The sequence below is a fragment of the Rhinolophus sinicus genome, chromosome 4 (assembly GCF_057876585.1).
Source record: "Rhinolophus sinicus isolate RSI-liver-muscle chromosome 4, RSI-T2T, whole genome shotgun sequence".
Taxonomy (NCBI): domain Eukaryota; kingdom Metazoa; phylum Chordata; class Mammalia; order Chiroptera; family Rhinolophidae; genus Rhinolophus; species Rhinolophus sinicus.
This window is the reverse complement of record NC_142504.1, coordinates 58880701-58900662: the sequence shown is the minus strand read 5'-3', so window position 1 is coordinate 58900662 and position 19962 is coordinate 58880701. Positions and strand designations below refer to the sequence as shown.

The window sequence follows — 19962 nt, the reverse complement described above, 5'->3', positions numbered from 1 at the left end:
GGATGAGGACGAGCAACTTCCAAAAGGGCATGCCTGCGCTCACAGAAAAACCAAAAAGGGTCCAGTGGTATGCGTACCTAGAGCAGCAACCACGCCCCCAAACAGATTGACTGACAACTGCAGTCAGCGTCGCCTGCTCTAGTAATACCAATAGCTAACACGAGAAATTTCTCAGTTGTCATCGCGAGAATAAACCAGCTGCCCAGGGCGGAGTCGGAGACAGGCCAGTCAGTTCCACTACGCAAGTGCAATGTTGCCAACACCCCCAGCCTTCCGTGGAGCGCTGCGGTGCGCCGTCCGGACGCCAAGGGAAGACCGCCTACAGGAGTGCGCCCGCATTTCCTTCCCCTCCCCTGGCCAATTCTCAGTATCATTTCTGGTCCCTTATTTCCGGTCCTTCCTGTTTTTCCTTCCCGGGGACAAAAAAATCGGCGGTGTGGTCAGTTAGAAGCTTCAGTTCCTGTCGGGGTTTGCCTTCCCTGAGGTCGGGAAGCTCCCTGGGCTGTAGCTCCGCGGCCCGAGGGCGGCACCCTCACTTGCACCATGGTGAGTTCGGTGGGTGACTGAGGGAGGAGGCGAGCGGGCGGGCTGTGAGGGCTCCCAGTCCCATCTGGGGCCCTCGTGGTAGGGGCTCAGCCGGGCATCACTGCAGGCTTCAGGCTCCTTGGCTGTAACTTGGGGATTCTCTTTCTGCCTCGCTGTCAGAAGTTGGAGGAGGAAACTGGAATCTGGAGCCGCGCGCATTACAATCTCCCGACTGTATTAAATCTCGATGAAGAGCTTTCGCGCTTAGGGGAAACTAAGGAACAGAGAGCCACAAGGACCGGCTCCGAGTCTCGGTGCCTGCCGTGGGTTGGATTGTTTGCCCCCAAGTCTCACCGGGGAGATAAACAACGGCTGTGACTATATGTTTCTGGATTATTTGATTTATATCTGTTCTCGGTCTGCCCCCCAAGATATAAATTTCACGAGGGTAGAGTCTTTTCGCCATTGCTTCCTTAATGTCTAACGTACCTGGGACGTTGTAGGTGTTCAGTAACGAATGAATGAATGTCATAGTGTTATTGCATGAGGGTGTGATCTCTGGTCTGGCGTGTTTTGTAGGCGTCTTAATTTGTTCAAGAAGCGCTTACAACGGGAATATATGAGAATGCACATAGTGCTGGTACAAAGTAGATGCTCATATATGTTGGTTACTATAATATTTTCATTAAGTGAGGCCCCCACAAGAAGCACTTACGCAGTAGTAAGGTTATAGAATAATTCCAATATAAAGTTATAATGGAAGCTATTGTAGATTGACAAGCACAATTACCTAAGAACAAGAGAACCCGTTGGGCTACAAGCAGCCCTTTCTGTAGGAGGATATGCCCCAAATTTACTGTTTCATACTGCCCTGCCCAGCCTTGAGGCTCTTCATTTCTGAACTCTTTCAAGCGTAGGGAATCCCTTCTCTCCATTCTCTAGCAGGTCCGTGGGCCTGGGTATATCTGGCTATAGGAGTTGTTGGGTATTTTGTATAACTGTTACCATCACCATCACACATTCATATTTGTGCGCTTCCATCACTCTGGGTACATGTCTTTATCACTGATCACTTATCATTGATTCATTGTTTTGGTGGAAGTTCCTATGAGTTCCATGGAAAAAACCATGGCTGAATTCCTAGCACCTAGCATGATGTTTTAAGCATGGAGAAACACTGCATTAAATATTTAGTATCTGTAGGTTTTAATGAAATAGCTAGGACACAGCCTCAGCCTTCAAGGTGGTGGCTTCCCCTGGGAGAGCCTCTTTGTTTTATTCCTTGGTAGATATTGTGTTAATTTATCCACCAAACATTTCCCAAGTTTGTTTCTGTCCATTGAAAAGGAGGGTTAGAAAGGAGATTTAAATTGAGCTTTCTTTGGCTGAGGATCTATAAACTGCATACTTGATGTCTTCATGTATTTATCTTATTCTTATTAAATCATCATGACATCTCTATGAGATAAGAGGTGTGATCTCTGTTGTAAATGTGGGGAAATTGAGCCTACTTCTCAGGGATGGTAAGTGGAAGAATCAGGAGTAAAATTCAGATTGTGACTCAGCAAGTTCTCTTTCTACTTATACCCAGAAAACGTTACTGCCTGACACTGTGTTTCAGGGATAGTTGATTTGACACTAGTGTGACAGTACTTACATAAAATTCAGTTAAAGCCGTCCTTTCTTCCTCAAATTCCATTGCCAGGGAACAGGCAAATTGTGATTCTGGGTGGAAAGTGCCATGGTGGGTATAAACCCAGACAAAGGGTAGCAGCCTAGCTGTAAAGAAGGGAGTCACAGAAGAACTTTTTGGGATGGGATGATATGGTAAATTTTGAAGGATGAAGGAATTAACCAGATCCAATGGAGTGGGGACAGTGGAGGAGTAAAGATTTTAGTTCGAGGGAGCAGCATAAGTAAAGTCACAGGACTTGGACATCTTTCAATTTTGTTGTTGTTGTTACTATGTTCATATGCTAGTTCAAACATTCTGCTTGTGACTATGTCCTTGTGAAACTTTTCTCTAAAAAGTAAATGGAAAAAAGGTATTTTAAACATGGACATTTTTCTTCCCATCTGTCTCCTTTTAGGCCCGAAATGCAGAAAAGGCCATGTAAGTATCAACTCGATTTTGTCTGTAAATTTTATATAACTTAGTACTGCCATGGATCTCTTTTTGTGTTTGGTCCTTTTGGTATATGAGCCTTTTGATGTATGTCCCTTTCTCTACATGTGTTAAGATAGTATTCCCATATTTTCTCATTTGTTTTCCCCATTAGTGTTTTTTTGACAGCTCCCAGACTTTTACTGGATGAACACTTATTCACCTGAGGATGGTGCAGGGAATGTTGGAGTGACAGCTAGGGCACCCCGCGATATTAGTCTTTTAACATCTGGATGTGTTGCTTACCTCAGTGGTCTGATTAGTTGAGTTTCGTAGAGTCCTTAAATGTAGTGTAAGTAAAATAGATAATTGGGTCTTCAGGAACACAAATGGCCTTATAAGCCTTACTCTTCGGAACATAGAAAGCTATGAACTACTCTATGAACACACACACACACACACACACACACACACACAGGAATGACATTAAATATGATCATAGCAGATTTACCCCATCCAGGAACTTGGGTGATAAGAAATCTGTGAGCAAGATCTAATGAAGTCTTCTCTTTTTCTGGTAGGACGGCCTTAGCAAGATTTCGCCAAGCTCAACTGGAAGAGGGAAAAATGAAGGTTGGTGTAAATCTTCCTCATGAATTGTAAAATATCAAGAACAAATGTGTTAGAACTTTCTGAGCAAACTTCAAACTCCACATCTTCCTATTTCTTGTCTATACTTGCTGATACACTTTTGCGTCTACACATTTGAATTCCAGGTATATCTTTCTATGGCTGGGGCAGTGTGATAATCTGGCTGCTTGTTCTTCCATTTTCTTTGTAATGTGATAATTCGGTTCCCATATTATCCCATCTCTGTCTAATATTGAATAAGAGGAAATTGAAGTGCTGTGGGGATCAGTTCTAAGTTGAAATCAGTAAATGATCTCAACTCAGGACTCAGGGAGACTCAGCCAGGTTAGAGATGAAATGTACAATTTTTTGAGTATCTTTGTTTTTTTAAATTATAAAAACACACGTATATGGATGTTTGTTCCAAACTCTAACAGCCATCATTTCTTAAGGTAGTACTATAAATATGTCATGAAATGGATATAATTAGTTTACTTAGCCATCTCCCTATTATTGGACTTTGAAGTTTTTTCCAGTGGTTCACTGTACTAGATACAATACAGTGAATGTTTTTGCCTGTATAGTTGTTTCCTAAGGAGATATTGTTGAGTGAGTTTTAAGGCTTTTTAGACCGTTAGACATTTTAGACTTCAGGCCTGAATCAGTTCAATGTTTGCATGAAGCTTTAATTTCGTATAGCATGGTGGCAATGTGTATATTTTGCTTCTCCTTAGGAACGAAGACCCTTCCTTGCCTCGGAATGTACTGAGCTACCCAAAGCTGAGAAGTGGAGACGACAGGTACATTTTGGGTGAATCTGATCTTAGTAGAAATAACAAGTCTCTGATTGTTTCTTATTATCTAAATGGCTCTTAAACCAGAATTCTGTGTTTTTTGTTTTCATTTTCTATGTTTAATAACTAATTTTGAATTATATTTTTCTAGTGCTTTTAGACATATTCTAAAGTCATAACAATTTATTACTTTTTATTTTTTGCACAGATCATTGGAGAGATCTCTAAAAAAGTGGCTCAAATTCAGAATGGTAAGCTGATCTGTCTTCTTAAAATGCTTGATTTTCAAATCCACAATTAGACTTGGGGACTTCAACACTCCTCTCTCAAAATCAATAGACCTAGTAGAAAATCAGTAAGGACATAGAAGAGCTGAATAACTATAAATGATTTGACCTAATTGACGTTTATAGAACACTTCACTTAACATAAAGGTATGCGTTTTCTTTTTCTAAGAACACATAGAACATTCACCAAAATAGAATATATTCTGGGCAATAAATGTTAGCAAATTTTAAAATAATTAAAATCATACAAAGTATGTTCTCTAATTATAATAGAATTAATGTAAAAACGAGGAACAGAAAAATATCTGGAAAATTCCTAAATATTTGGAAATTAAACGACATACTTGTAACAACCCATTTGTCAAAGAGGAAACCCAAAAGAGATTAGAAATATATTTTGGGGGTGGTGCATGGGTATTTATTTTTATTTTTTAAATAATTAAAAAAATTTTCAATTACAGTTGATGTACAATATTATATTAGTTTCAGGTATATAACATAATGATTAGACATATAATTACAAAATGATCAACCCAATAAGTCTAGTACTCACCTGACAGCATATGTAGTTATTACAATATTATTGCCCTCTAATAACCCATACATTTTACCTCTTTATAACCTGATACATCAGTGGAATCATGCATACTCTTTTCTGTCCAGTGGTCATGGATATTTGTTTAGTGTCCAGTTTCGGACTATAACAAATAGGGCTACTCTGATCATTCTTCTTCACATGCAGTCACTTCCATTGCATATATTCTGAGGAGTGTAGTTACCAGATCATGGGGTACAAGTGTTTATCTTGAGTAGATACAGCCAAACAGTTTCCCAATGTGCTTGGACCAGTTCTCACACCTACCTGCAGCAGCTGAGAGGTTGCATTAAAGGGTTTCCAGCCAGCTCCACATGACAGCTGGTGTGGGGAGAGGATGGTGTAGGGCATCGGACAAAGAGACTGGCAAACAGTGGATTCATACCACATCTTGGGAGTCTCCTCTTCCCATGTTTCCAAAGCCACGTGATTTCCTTAGGATATTAGTAATCTCTGTTAACTGACATGCAGCTTCTGAGTGGACCTTTTTCTATATGTGGTATGTGTTTTTAATTTTTCAATTACACTTGACATACAATATTATGTTAGTTTCAGGTGTACAACATAGTGATTAGACATTTATGTGACTTCCAAAGTTACCACCTCATCTGGCACCATACATAGTTATTACGATGTTACTGATTATCGTCCCTCTGCTGTACTCTACGTTGCTGTGACTATTTTTGTAACAGCCAAATTCTACTTCTTAATCCCTTTTCTTTTTTCACCTATCGCCCCAAGCACTCTTCCCATTTGGCAGCCATCAGTTTGTTCTTTGTATCTTTGAATTTATTTCTGGTTTATTTGTTAGTTTATTCTGTTTTTTAGACCACACATATAAGTGAGATCATATAGTATTTGTCTTTCTCAGTCTGACTTGTCACTTAGCATAATACCCTCGAGGTCCAACCATATTATTCCAAATAGCAAGTTTTCTTTTTCTTATGTCTGAATACTGTTCCAGTGTATGTATGTACCACATCTTCTTTATCCATTCTTCTATCTGTGGGCACTTAGATTGAGTCCATATCTTGGCTATTGTAAATAATGCTGCAATGAACACAGAGGAGCATTTATCTTTTTGAATTAGTGTTTTGGATTTCTTTAGATAAATACCCAAAAGTGGAATTGCTGGGTCTTATGTTTAATTCTTTGAGGCACCTCATAATGTTTTCCATGGTGGATGCACTAATTTTCAGTCCCACCAACAGTGCACGAGGGTTCTCTTTTCTTCCCTTCCTTGTCAACGCTTGTTGTTTATTGATGTGTTCATGATAGCTGTGCTGACAGGCGTGAGGTGATATCTCATTGTTGTTTTAATTTGTATTTCCCTGATGATTAGTGACATTGAGTATCTCTTCATATGTCTGTTGGACATCTGTATGTCCTCTTTGGAGAAATGTCTGTTCAGGTTCTCTGCCCATTTTTTAATAGGATTGTTTGTTTTGGGGGGAGTTAAGTTGTATGAGTATTAACCCCTTATTGGATCTATCATTTGCGAATGTCTTCTCCCATTCAAATGGGTTGTCTTTCCATTTTGTTGATGGTTTCCTTTGCTGTACGGAAACGTTTTAGTTTGATGTAGTCCCATTTGTTTATTTTTTCTTTTGTTTTCCTTGCCCAAGGAGACATATCCAAAAAAATATCGCTAAGAGTGCTTTCACGGAGTTTACTGCCTTTTTTTCCCTCTAAGGTGTTTTATAGTCAGGGGGTCTTACATTTAAGTATTTAATCCATTTTGTGTTTATTCTTGCACATGGTGTAAGAAAGTGGTCTAGTTTCATTTTTTTTGGCATGTATCTGTCCAGTTTTCCCAACAGCATTTATTGAAGAGGCTGTCTTTAGCCCATTATATATTCCTGCCTCCTTTGAATAGATTAATTGACCGTAAAGGTGTGGGTTTCTTTCTGGGCTGTGTATCCTGTTCCATTGATCTACGTGTCTGTTTTTATGCCAGTACCAATGCTGTTTTGATTACTGTAGCCTTGTTTGATATCAGGTAGCGTGACACCTCCAACTTTGTTATTCTTTCTCAAGATTGCTTTGGCTATTCCGGGTCTTTTGTGGTTCCACATAAATTTTAGTATTATTTGTTCTAGTTCTGTGAAAAATGCTATTGGTATTTTGATAGACCTTTCATTGAATCTGTAGATTGCTTTGGGTAGTACGGACATTTTAACAATGTTAATTCTTCGTATCCATGAGTACAGTATATCCTTCCATTTATTTGTATCTTCTTCAGTTTCTTTCTTCAATGTCTTATAGTTTTCCAACTATAGGTCTTTTACCTGTTGGTTAAACTTATTCCTAGGTATTTTATTCATTTTGATGTAATTGTAAATGGGGTTGTTTTCCTAATTTCTCTTTCTGACAGTTTGTTATTGGTGTATACAAATGCAACCGATTTCTGAATACTAATTTTGTATCCTGCTACTTTACTGAGTTCATTTATCAGTTCTAATAGTTTTTTGGTGGACTCTTGAGGGTTCTGTATATATAGTATGGTATCATCTGCAAACAATGAGTTTTTCTTCTTCCTTTCTGATTTGGATGCCTTTTATTTCTTTTCTCCTTTGATTTTTGTGGCTAGGCTTCCAGTCCTATGTCAAATAAAAATGGTGAGAGTGGACAGTCTTGTCTTGTTCCTGATTTTGGTCTTTCACCATTGAGTGATGTTACTTGTGGGTTGGTCATATATAGCCTTTATTAAGCTGAGGTATATGTCCTCTATCCGCACTTTACTGAGAGTATTTATCAGAAACGGATGCTGGATTTTGTCCAACGCTATTTTGGCATCTATTGATAATGATCATATGTTTTTTATCCTTCTTTTTGTTTATGTGATGTATTACATTAATTCAGTTGTGGGTTTTGAACCAACCTTGCATCCCAGGAATAAATTCCACTTGATCGTGGTGTATGATCTTTTCAGTGTGTTGCTGAATTTGGTTTGCTAATATTTTGTTGAATATGTTTGCATCTATGTTCATTAGGGATATTGGCCTAGAATTTTCTTTTTTTGTAGTGTCTTTGTCTGGTTTTGGTAGCAGGGTAATGCTGGCTTCATAAAATGAGTTTCTCTTGTCTTCAATTTTTTTGGAATAGTTTGAGAAGGATAGGTATTAATCCTTCTTTGAATGTTTGGTGAAGTTCACCTGTGAAACCATCTGGTCCCGGACTTTGTGGGTTTTTTTTAAGATTTTTATTAAAAATATAGTTAGCATACAATATTATATTAGTTTCAGGTGTACACAATAGTTACTGAACATTTATATACCGAAAGAAGTGATCACCATGATAAATTCAACAACCATGATAAATTTAGTACCATCCTATCAAAATATTATTGACTACATTCCCTGTGCTGTACTTTATATCCCCATGACTTATTTGTTTTATACCTGGAAATTTGTACGACTTGTTGCCCTTCACGTTTGCCCCCCCTTTTAATTTTTTACTTACAGTTGACATTCAATATTTTATATTAATTTGAAGTGTATATCATATGGTTAGACATTGATATAATTTAAGAAGTGATCCCTGACTAGTCTAGTGCCCACCTGGCACTATATATAGTTAGTACCATATTATCGGCTATATTCCCTGTGCTTTACTTACACGACTCCCCCCGCTCCCGTGACCATCGTGTAACTACCAATTTGTACCTTTTTTTTTTATTGGGGAAGAGTGTGTTTTTCCAGGACTCATCAGCTCCTAATCAAGTTGTTTTCCTTCAATCTGGTTGTGGAGGGCGCAGCTCACTGACTCATGTGGGAATTGAACCGGCAGCCCTGTTGTTAAGAGCTCGCGCTCTAACCAACTGAGCCATCCGGCCGCCCCCAATTTGTACTTCTAAATCCTTTTACCTTTGTCACCCTGCCCCCCAACTCCCTGCCATCTATCATCCCGATAAATCCAGTACCCATCTGACACCATATGTAGTTATTACAGTTGACTTGACTTATGTTATACCCTACATCCCCATGACTACTTTGTAACAACGTATTTGTACTTCTTAACCGCTTCCCTTTTTTCACCCACCACTCCAACCCGCCTCCCATCTGGCAACCATCAAAATGTTCTCTGTATCTATGAGTCTGTTTGTGATTTGTTTGTTTATTTTGTTCATTAGATTCTACATATAAGTAAAATTACATTGCATCTGTCGTTCACTGCCTGACATACTCCACTCAGCACAATACCCTCCAGGTCTATCCATGCTGCTGCAGATGGCAAGAACCCATTCCCTTCCCTGGCTGAGCAATATTCCATTGTATATATATGTACCACCACCTCTTCCTCTATTCTTTTATTGATGTGCATCCAGGCAGCCACCACATCGTGGCCATTGTAAACAATGCTGCGGTGAACATATGGATGCACATATGTTCATCCTTGAAGTAGAGTTTTGAATTTTTTCGGATAAATACCAGGAAGTTGGATTACTGGGTCCCTTTTTGTCTCTTCATATAGCCATTGTTTTAAAGTCTAGTTTGTCTGGTATAAGTATTGCTACCCTGGAGGTGTTTTTTTTTTTTCATTTCCATTTTTATGAAATAACTTTTTCTGTCTTTTTACTTTCAAGTCTGTGTGTGTCTTTTAATGTGAAATGAGTCTATTGTAGGCAGCATTTATAAGGGTTTTGTTTTCTTATCCAGTCAGCCCACCTATGTTTTTGATTGGAGCATTTAAGCCACTTACATTGAAAGCAATTGTTGATAGATACATAGTTATTAGGTTGGTGCAAGCGTAATTTGCAAAGCGTTTTTTGCAATTATTTTTAACCTTTTAAACTGCAATTACTTTTTACCATTTTATTATTCATATTTTTTTATCTTTTTTTTCCATCTTAAAGAAGTCTCTTTGTCGTTCTTTGTAATACGGGTTTGGTGGTGATGAATTCCTTTAACTCTTTCTTGTCTGGGAAGCTCTTTATCTGTCCTTTGGTTTTAAATGATAGTCTTGCTGGGTTGTAGGTTCTTGCTTTTCATTACTACCCTTGGTTGTAGGTTCTAGCTTTTCATTACTTTGAATATTTCGTTCCAATCCTTTATGGCTTGCAAAGTTTCTGTTGAGAAATCAGCTGACAGTCTTATGGGAACTCCGTTGTAGATCATTAACTGCTTTTTTGTTGCTGTTTTTAGGATTCTCTTTTTGTCTTAAGAAGGCTATTTTCATTATTTCTTCAAGTTGTTTTTCAATTCCTTGCACACTCTTGTCCTTTTGATACCCCTATAATGCAATCATATATTGAACTTATTCAAATCATCCGTGAAATGGATATGAGACATGCTATGTTCAAACTTAATATTGGGGGGCTGGATGATGAGCATTTTACAACCAGCATGAGAGATCTGGTTTTGGATACTGCCCTTGCAAGTGCTTTGGGATCCTTGGTTGCTATTCTTACGCCCTCCTGGGGTGGTGGATCTGTGAAGTTACTATTGCCATGGCCACCGTAGGGGATGTTGAAAGCCAGCGGCAAAGGAACTTAAGACAGGAGGTCTGAGAAGTTAAACTCTGGAAGCCCAAATCAAAAGTAAGGGGGTGAGGTCGCAGGCCTCAGAGAGTAACAACACGTACGCTGATGTGGCATGATCTCGTGGCAGCAGGGGTTGATCAGGAAGAAATAGACAGACAACCCAATGCACTCTTGTTGGCACTTTGGAAATAGTTGCGTCCAGAACAGCAATTCCAGCAAAGCCTAAAGGAGAAGTCCGGGAAAGCACGACCTGTGTCCCTCCAGGACTTCATGTGGCCGCTTGAGGCTGACTCCTTTCAGCTTGATGAGGGGTGGGTCAAGGTATTCGGTCAGAGGGAATAAGCAGGGACCGGAGGCCCCATGTGGAATTGTCCATACATTGGTCACCTTCTAATATGCAGAGGGTTTGGCCCTAATTGACACTGGTGCAGACTACAGTCTTGTTTATGAGAAATCCTGGCTGTGCCCAGGAAGTCTGGCTGTGCCCAGAAAGACTGGTGGTACTCTGAGAGCCCTGGCTGTGCCAGGAAGTCTGGCTGTGCCCAGAAGAACTGGCAGTGCCCTGGGAGCTTTGGCTTTGCCCCGAAACTAGGTGGACATCGAGGGACACCCCCTGGGATGATTTTGCGGGGAACCTATGTGCTGTCGCTATGGCCTATTATGGGGTCCCCTGTTCTATTACATGTTGAAACTTTGCAAGGGACCCCAAGCACTGCCATAAAGGTCTGGTACCACAAACTGGGAAAGGTGCCAGTGGCAGCGACCCTCCTTTCCCAGGACAAGAAGCTAGCATGTATCCTCCCAAATGGAAGGGATTTGCCATTGTTGGTTCCTAAGACTGTTATTTCTTTCTGCCCATAGGTGCCTATAGGCTGATACGGCACAGGGCCCCTCGGGGAAGACGCTTGTTGCATAGATGGTGAGGCGAGACCCTGGAGGGGTGGAGTGTGGGGACAGAGTCCCAGAGGGCAGTTTCCAGGCTCTCGGCCTCGCGTGGGGGAGTTGCTGGCTCGGATGGTGGTTGGCCATTTGCTGTAGCCGATTGGCAGTTGGCTGGGGGCCGTGACGGCCTTGGTTGGGTGGCTGGTTGGCAGGCAGAAAGGTGGACAGTGAATTGCGGATCATGTGGATCCTACTTTGTGTGTCTCGCCCGGTCGCCAGCGAAAATATAGTGGTATGACTCCCCTATTTATGGCTCCGTGGGTGTTCCTTTTTGGCTTCACTGTATCTGCATTCTTGTGTGGGGAGCGGGAGCTGAGACAATCCCTCATGACAACTACAGACGAGTATTCCCTATGGATATAAACGTAAAAATCCTCAACTAAGTATTAGCATATCAAATACAGCAATTTATAAAGAGGATATTACATCACAACCAAGTGGGATTTATTCTGGGAATGCATGGCAGATTCAGCATTCAAAAATTAATATAATTCATTACATCACTATTATAAAGGAGAAAAACCATGTGATCATCTTCAGTAGATACAGAAAAAGTGTTTGACCACATTTAACATTCATTCATGATAAAAACTCTTGGCTAACTGGGAATGAAAGGGAACTTTTTACCTCAATAAAGCACTTCTACAAAAAATACCTGTAGCCAGTACACAAAAATAAATTTTGTTTTTATATACTAGCAATGAACGTTTGGAACTAGAACATTTTTTAAAGTGCTATTTACAAAAGTATAACATAAGAAATACTTAGAGGCCCGGTGGCTCAGGCTGTTAGAGCTCCATGCTCCTAACTCCGAAGGCTGCCGGTTCGATTCCCACATGGGCCAGTGGGCTCTCAACCACAAGGTTGCCACTTCAACTCCTTGAGTCCCGCAATGGATGGTGGGCTCTGCCCCCTGCAACTGAGATTGAACACGGCACCTTGAGCTGAGCTGCCTCCCGAATGGCTCAGTTGGTTGGAGCGCGGGCTCTCAACCACAAGGTTGCCAGTTCAATTCCTCGATTCCCTGCGGGATGGAGGGCTGTGCCCCCTGCAACTAGAAAACAGCAACTGGACCTGGAGCTGAGCTGCGTCCTCCTCAACTAAGACTGAAAGGACAACAACTTGAAGCTGAACGGCATCCTCCACAACTAAGATTGAAAGGACAACAACTTGACTTGGAAAAAAACAGTCCTGGAAGTTCACACTGTTCCCCAATAAAGTCCTGTTCCCCTTCCCCAATAAAATTAAAAAAAAAAGAAGTACTTAGATATAAATCAAACAAAATATATGTGTGATCTGTATGCTGAAAACTGAAATACTGATGAAGAAAATAAAAAAAGACCCAAATAAGTGGCGAGATATACAGTATCCATTAATGGGAATACTCAGTATAGGAAAGCTATCAATTCTTTTTCTTTTCAAATACTACCACAATCAAAATCCCAGCAGGATATTTTTTTATATGTTGATAAAGTTTTTCTAAAATTTAAATGGAAAAGCAAGAGAAGTAGAATAGCCAAAACTATTTTGAAAAAGAACAAAATTGGAGTATTCATACCACCTAATTTCAAGGTTTAATATAAAGCTACAGTATTCAAGATAATGTATTGGTGAATGATAGACATATAGACCAATGGAACAGAATAAGAAGTCCAGAAGTATAGCCACATATATGTGATTAACTGACTTGACAAGGGTACAAAGCGATTCAGTGGAGAAAGGGAGGGCTACTCCCTTGCAACAGACATATCATTTCAACATATCAGGGTTCATTAACTGTTTTCCGTCTTTCACTGTGGTGGGATGCTCCAGTTCTTGGCTGCCATAGACAACACCTCAGCAAACTCCTTTGTGCCCATCTCTTTAAATTAGTCCCTTAGGCTTAATTCTCAAGCTATACAAATGATGTTCCCATTTAACAACACATTGCTTTCTTGAAAGGACTAAATCAATACAGAATGCTGTCAGCTTATGCCAGCCTTACTGCCTCTTTGCTGGAATTGGATGCTAAGTCCCTCCCACCTCTAAGATTTTGCGATTTTAATAGTTGTCTAAATGGAACTGCAGGATTGCTTCAGTTCATTTCTTTGGTTGCTAATAAGGATGAACTTTTTTTTCAATGATTTTTTTTTTCTCTATGCTGGTTGAAACTCTATGTATAGTCCTTGCCCTTTCATTTATTTGGGTGTTATTGGTTTTTCTTATAAAATTAAATGAGTATTTTTATACTGTATGCCCTTATAGGTGTTGACATTCATTTTTGTGGGTATAACATTGAGTGCTATTTTGAAGAAATGATATGAATGTTTTTGTTTTCTAGCTGGTTTAGGTGAATTCCGAATTCGTGACCTGAATGATGAAATTAACAAACTTCTAAGAGAGAAAGGACACTGGGAGATCCGGATAAAGGAGCTGGGTGGTCCTGATTATGGAGTAAGTAAGCAGCAGCCCCAGTGGCTCTTGGGATTGAGCTTGTGAACTTTTGGGCAGGCTGGGTAGATCCTGTCTAGGAGCCTACAGCTCCCAGTCCATGCCTGCCAGAGTGCCTGCTAGGCACTCGAGAAATAAAGAAGGCTTAAAAAGTGCCTGTTGCTTGTGGATAGGAAACCTATGAAAAGGATGGATCAGATAATGCTTAAAGACTCCACGGCACAGGTCTCAGAGCAGACAGGGCACCTTTGTTTACCAACCAGTTGTTCCTGAGTAAGCCACTTAATCTCTCTGGGCCTATTGTTTAAAATGACCATGGTCCTCTTACATCCTTCTCTGAACTCCTTGGGAATTGGGGCATCCATTATTGGATTTTTACCTGAGGGGGTTTGGAACACTCCAGTCTTTCCTTTCTTTGGACTCTTATAGATGCAATATTCTAAAACAGTGGCTTTCAAGTTTTTAGGACCATGACCCATTGTAAAACATACACACACACCCACACACACACTTTATATCACAACCTAGTAAAGACAAAAATGTGTTGAAAAAAATACTTAGTATATGTTGATGAACTTTGGTATTTTCTATTCTGGTCGATTTTGATTTTTAAAAACCTGATGATTATGGGTTACTTAATTGATTTCACAACCCGTACTGGGTCTCAGCTTTAAAAAATACTGTCCCAGACCCTGCATCGTTCATCCATTTGTGAGGAGACATGCCTCAGGTCATTTGAACCAGTAGTATCTAATCAGTGGGCTATAATATGTTATATTAGAAATACATGCTGTTTTTCTACATGGTGGTCTTTTCACATTTGTGAAGGTCTAGCATCAAAACCATAATTCTCACTTTAGTACCTGGCAAAAAAGGGAAGCATTTATTCTTCCCATTGCAGAAGGAAAGGCACTCACATTTCTTGAGCACATGTTCTGTTCTAGGTACTGCACTAGGAACTTACTCATTCAACCTCTTCAGCAGTTCTGTGATGGTGCTTTTGTTTCCTGTTAGACTGCATTAAAGTAATGCAGAAATTTATTAACCCTCCTGGAGAAGTGACCTCCAAAGCATTATAGAATTAATGTTAGATATTCTTAAGTTCCACAACCCAAAGTCAACAGTAATGAGTCTTTTAATGCTTCAGAATTTTATTTTCACTTTATATGTATAAAAGTAATACATTTAATTTCAGTTCTGTAAGATTAGAAGAGTTATGGTGATGGATGGTAGTGATGGTTACATGACATTTTGAATGTATTTAATGCCACTGAACTGTGCACATAAAAATGGTTAAGATGGTAAATTTTATGATATGTGTATTTTTACCACAATAAAAAAAGAAAGGTAATACAGTATCATCAAGCTCAGAAGAGTATATATAAAGAAGCAGAACAACATTCAGTTATAATCTCATTACCTAAGTGCAGCTATGTGAATATTTCCTTCTATTGTTTTTCTCTGAACGCCATTAATTGAGATCATGTGCCCTATATGTACAATTTTAGTTCTAGGTTTTGTATTTTTCAACACGATAATTTTAATTATAAGAAAAATATATACTTTTATGCAAAAAATAAAATGAAAAGAATATAAAAATTGTAAAGTATAAAAGAATTATATATATTATATTCCATATGTGATACAAAATATATTACATATTTTCCTACCACCCAGAAATAACTGCTATTTAGCATTATCTAGAATTTTTTTTAAAAAATTTATTGGGGTGACAATTGTTCGTAAAATTACATAGATTTCAGGTGTACAATTCTGTATTACATCATCTATAAATCCCATTGTGTGTTCACTACCCAGAGTCAGTTCTCCTTCCATCACCATATATTTCATTATCTAGAATTTTGGCTATGCATATTCATGTTCATTTTTATAGAAATTGGTCCATATTCTAACTATATGCTTCGTTTATGTAATAGTGTATCAGGTGCATATTTTCATGTCAATAAATCATTTACACATATGTAATCATTTTTAAAAGCATTTGTGAACTCACAGAAAATTGCAAAAATATACAGCGAGTTTCTGTATATTCTTTATACAGACTTATCAGTTTTTAACATTTTGCTGTATTTACTTTATCATTTTCTCTGTGTACCTTGAGATTTATTTTTCTGAACCATTTGAAGCTTAAACACATGATGCTCCTTTAACCCTTAATACTTCTGTGTGTATTTCCTAAGAGTAAGACTGTTATCTTATATAACCATGGTACAATTATCAAGTTTTAAGGCATTTAACTCTGATACAGTCATTTTATCTAATCTACTTGGCTGATTCATCAATTTTCCCAATAATGTCCTTTGTAGTATTTCCCCCTCTAGTATGGGACCTAGTCTAGGGTCACATACTGCATGTAGTTGATGACCTCATCATTTTTAATAAATGGAATTCAATCTTCTGGATATTTCATTTGTCTTCTACTTCTTGTCATTTAGGTGGTTTGCAGTTTTTTATGAGCTTTTTGTCACATCATATCGTACGATTTTTCAAAGTCAATATAGGAGTTTCATAAGAACCATCATTTTTAAGGTATAGAATATATTCCATCCATGAATATGTTATAATTTGTTTAAATCATTCTCCTTCTTTTAGGTATTTAGGTTGATTGTCTTTTTTAAGGGATAAGAAAAAGTACCTAAACATTTTTCTGTGTATATAAATATTTCCCATGTGAAGCATTATTGTCTTAAAATATATTTGTGGGTCGGTCATCAAAATGGCGGTGTGAGGTGAGCCTCTATAAAGCTCCCCTGGAATTTACAACCAATCGAACAACAATAACTCCTCAAAGGACTCCCTGCACAGCAGACAGGCAAGACGAAGAGGCCCACTACTGAATTCACCTAAAGCTGGGCGAATCGCGTGAGCGGGGGTGGAGGGAAGAGAGAAGTGCTAACACGAAGCCGCATGGGCGCAGGACGCAGACCTAGCTCAGTGCTCCGAGCTCGATGCATCCTGGAACTACCGCAGCTGCGGGAGAGGGAATAACTCGGACTGCTAGGGCTCCGCTTATGGCCCACAGGGCTGAGGGGACAGCATAGAACAGGGCTGAAACCAACGCTCATGGCACAGACCTCGGAGCAAAGACTGAGGGAAGAAGGCTGAAAGCAGTGGTTTAAGCCCTCACTGCCAAGCAGAGAACGGAAGGCTTAGGCACTGAGAATAGCCGCCCTCTCCCTACCCTCCCAGAGCTCACCCCGCCCCCACCTGCCCAGTGCTAGAAGCGGAACAGTAGCAGTGTCAGATCAAAAGAACAGAACATTTGCTGTTCTGAGAACTGTGGACCGCAGACACAGATTCGCAGCCCAGTTAGTTCCGGCAAAGGGGAGGGAGCTGTGGACGCAGGACCGGCTGTGGTGGTGGTCGCCACCATTGCTCTGAGCTACCTCTCAAAACTCACCCCACCCCTGGCCCCACCTATCTGGGCGGATCCCTGCAGGAGTATACAGAACAGCTGAAACATAAGGACTCTGAATCTGGTGGAGGAAGAGTTTTGGAACTTTGAAAGCTCTCCGCATACCCACTGGGACTCTGCGCCCTGTGACCCAGGCAAACTATTAATAGGAGAAGCCCGTCTCCCAGGGAATCCCCTCATTGTGTGAGAAGCTGGAATAGTGCAGAGAAAACATAGCACTACCGGGTGAGAGAGAAAAAAAAGGCTGCAGTCGGAGAGAAAATAAAACATTCTACCAACAAGTACTAGAAAACAAAAGAAAGACCTCTTCCTATCAACCTGTTGCAGAAGCCACTCCTGTAGATGTCTAGGAAGAGAAATAATAAATCAGTAATTTCCATGAATAATCAAGGCAACAAGACAGCTCAGAAAGAAAGTGAAAAGTCTCCAGAAAAGGAACTTAAAGATATGGAAATATGTGACTTAAATAACAGAGAATTCAAGATTGCAGTTCTGAAAAAAACTACGAGATGCAAGAAAACACAGAAAGGCAGTTTAATGAACTCAGAAACACAATCAAAGAACAACATGAGCATTTTACGAAAGAGATTGAAATTTTAAAAAAGAACCAAATAGAATTTCTGGAGATTAAGAACTCAATAGAAGAAATTAAGAACGAAATAACCAGCTTAGGTAGTAGAATTGACCAGATGGAGGAAAGAATCAGTGACATCGAAGATAGAAACCTGGAAATGACACGGATGGAAGAAGAAAGAGACTTGAGACTTAAAAGAAATGAAAGAACTCTACAAGAACTTTCTGACTCCATCAGAAAGAGCAATATAAGAATAATGGGCAGGCCAGAAGGAAAAGAAAGAGAGAAGGGAACAGAGAATATATTCAAACAAATTGTCGATGAGAACTTCCAAAACTTGTGGACAGAACTGGACCCTCGAATCCAAGAAGCAAATAGAACACCTAATAACCTCAATCCCAACAGGCCTTCTCCAAGGCACATTGTATTGAAGCTGTCTAAAATCAACGACAAAGAAAGAATCCTCAAGGCAGCCAGGGAAAAGAAGACGGTAACCTACAAAGGAAAGCCCAGTAGATTAGCATCAGATTTTTCAGCAGAAACTCTACAAGCCAGGAGGGAGTGGAACCAAATATTCAAACTATTGAAAGAGAGAAATTATGAGCCAAGAATAATATATCGAGGAAAGATATCCTTTAGATATGAAGGAAGAATAAAGACCTTTCCAGACATACAGAAGCTGAGGGAATTTTCTAATACACGACCTGCACTACAAGAAATACTAAAGGAGGCTATTCGACCACCATCAACAGGGACAATTTGTGGCAACCAAAACATAAAAAGGGGGAGAGTAAAGGCCTGAACCGGAATATGGGAATGGAGAACGTAAGGGTGCTGAAGAAAATGGAATACTTTAAATATCAAACTTTCTTTTACATACACTTAAGGGTAACCACTCAAAAAAAATCCAGAACTGAAATATATACTGTAATAAAAGAAGAAACAGAGGGAAACATCATAGAATACCACCACACAGAAATAATAGACAACAACAAAAAGGCAAAGAAACTATGGAGATACAGCCTTACCAGAAAACTAAAGATAGAATGACAGGAAATCCTCACATATCAATAATCACCCTAAATGTAAATGGACTGAACTCACCAATAAAAAGGCACAGAGTAGCAGATTGGATCCAAAAACTAAACCCAACCATATGCTGTCTGCAAGAGACACATCTCAGCTACAAGAACAAGCATAGACTCAAAGTGAAAGGGTGGAAATTCACACTCCAAGTAAATGGTACCCAGAGAAAATCAGGTGTAGCCATAATGATATCAGATGAAACAGACTTCAGGGTGAAAAAGGTAACAAGAGACAAAGATGGACCTTTCATAATGGTAAAGGGGACTATACAACAAGAAGACATAACAGTCATCAGTATTTATGCCCCCAATCAGGGAGCACCGAAATATACCAAGCAACTACTAACAGAACTAAAGGGAGAAATTGATCAAAACACAATTATACTAGGGGAATTTAAGTACATCATTGACAGCTATGGATAGATCATCCAAACAGAAAATAAATAACGAAATAGCAGCCCAAAATGACACATTAGATGAAATGGACATAATTGACATATATAGAGCACTTCATCCTAAAACATCACACTATGCATTATTTTCTAGTGTACATGGAACATTCTCAAGGATAGACCATATATTGGGACATAAAATCAGCCTCAGCAAATTTAAAAAGTTTGAAATGCTACCAAGCATATTCTCTGATCACAAGGCTTTGAAATTGGATATCAACTGCAAAAAGAAAGCAAGAAAAAACACAAATACATGGAGATTAAACAACATACTTTTAAAGAACGACTGGGTCAAAGAAGAAATTAGAGAAGAGATCAAAAGATGCATAGTAACAAATGACAATGAAAATACATCCTACCAAAATTTTTGGGATACAGCGAAAGCAGTTGTAAGAGGGAAATTTATAGCATTACAGGCCTATCTCAAGAAACAAGAAAGATCCCAAATAAATAACCTCATGCTACACCTTAAAGAACTAGAAAAAGAAGAACAAGTGAAACCCAAGGTCAGCAGAAGAAAGGAAATAGCAAAAATTAGAGCAGAACTAAATGAAGTAGAGAACAAAAAGACAACAGAAAACATTAATGTGACAAAGAGCTGGTTCTTTGAAAGGATTAACAAAATT

General features: G+C 39.3%; 1 protein-coding gene across 2 annotated transcripts in view; it reads left to right on the top strand.

The window, feature by feature from the left end:
- Positions 1-235: 235 nt before the first annotated feature.
- ISY1 (ISY1 spliceosome associated protein) overlaps positions 236-19962 on the top strand; it is a 42087-nt gene continuing 22360 nt past the window's right edge. Inside the window, exons 1-6 of one of the 2 annotated variants that reach the window (XM_019719029.3) lie at positions 236-546; positions 2616-2638; positions 3211-3262; positions 3994-4059; positions 4262-4304; positions 13680-13792. In XM_019719029.3, coding sequence (XP_019574588.1) covers positions 544-546; positions 2616-2638; positions 3211-3262; positions 3994-4059; positions 4262-4304; positions 13680-13792 — 300 coding nt within the window. In that variant the 5' untranslated portion in view covers positions 236-543. The remainder of the gene's footprint in view (positions 547-2615; positions 2639-3210; positions 3263-3993; positions 4060-4261; positions 4305-13679; positions 13793-19962) is intronic. The other variant, XM_074340507.2, reaches the window with a different exon arrangement.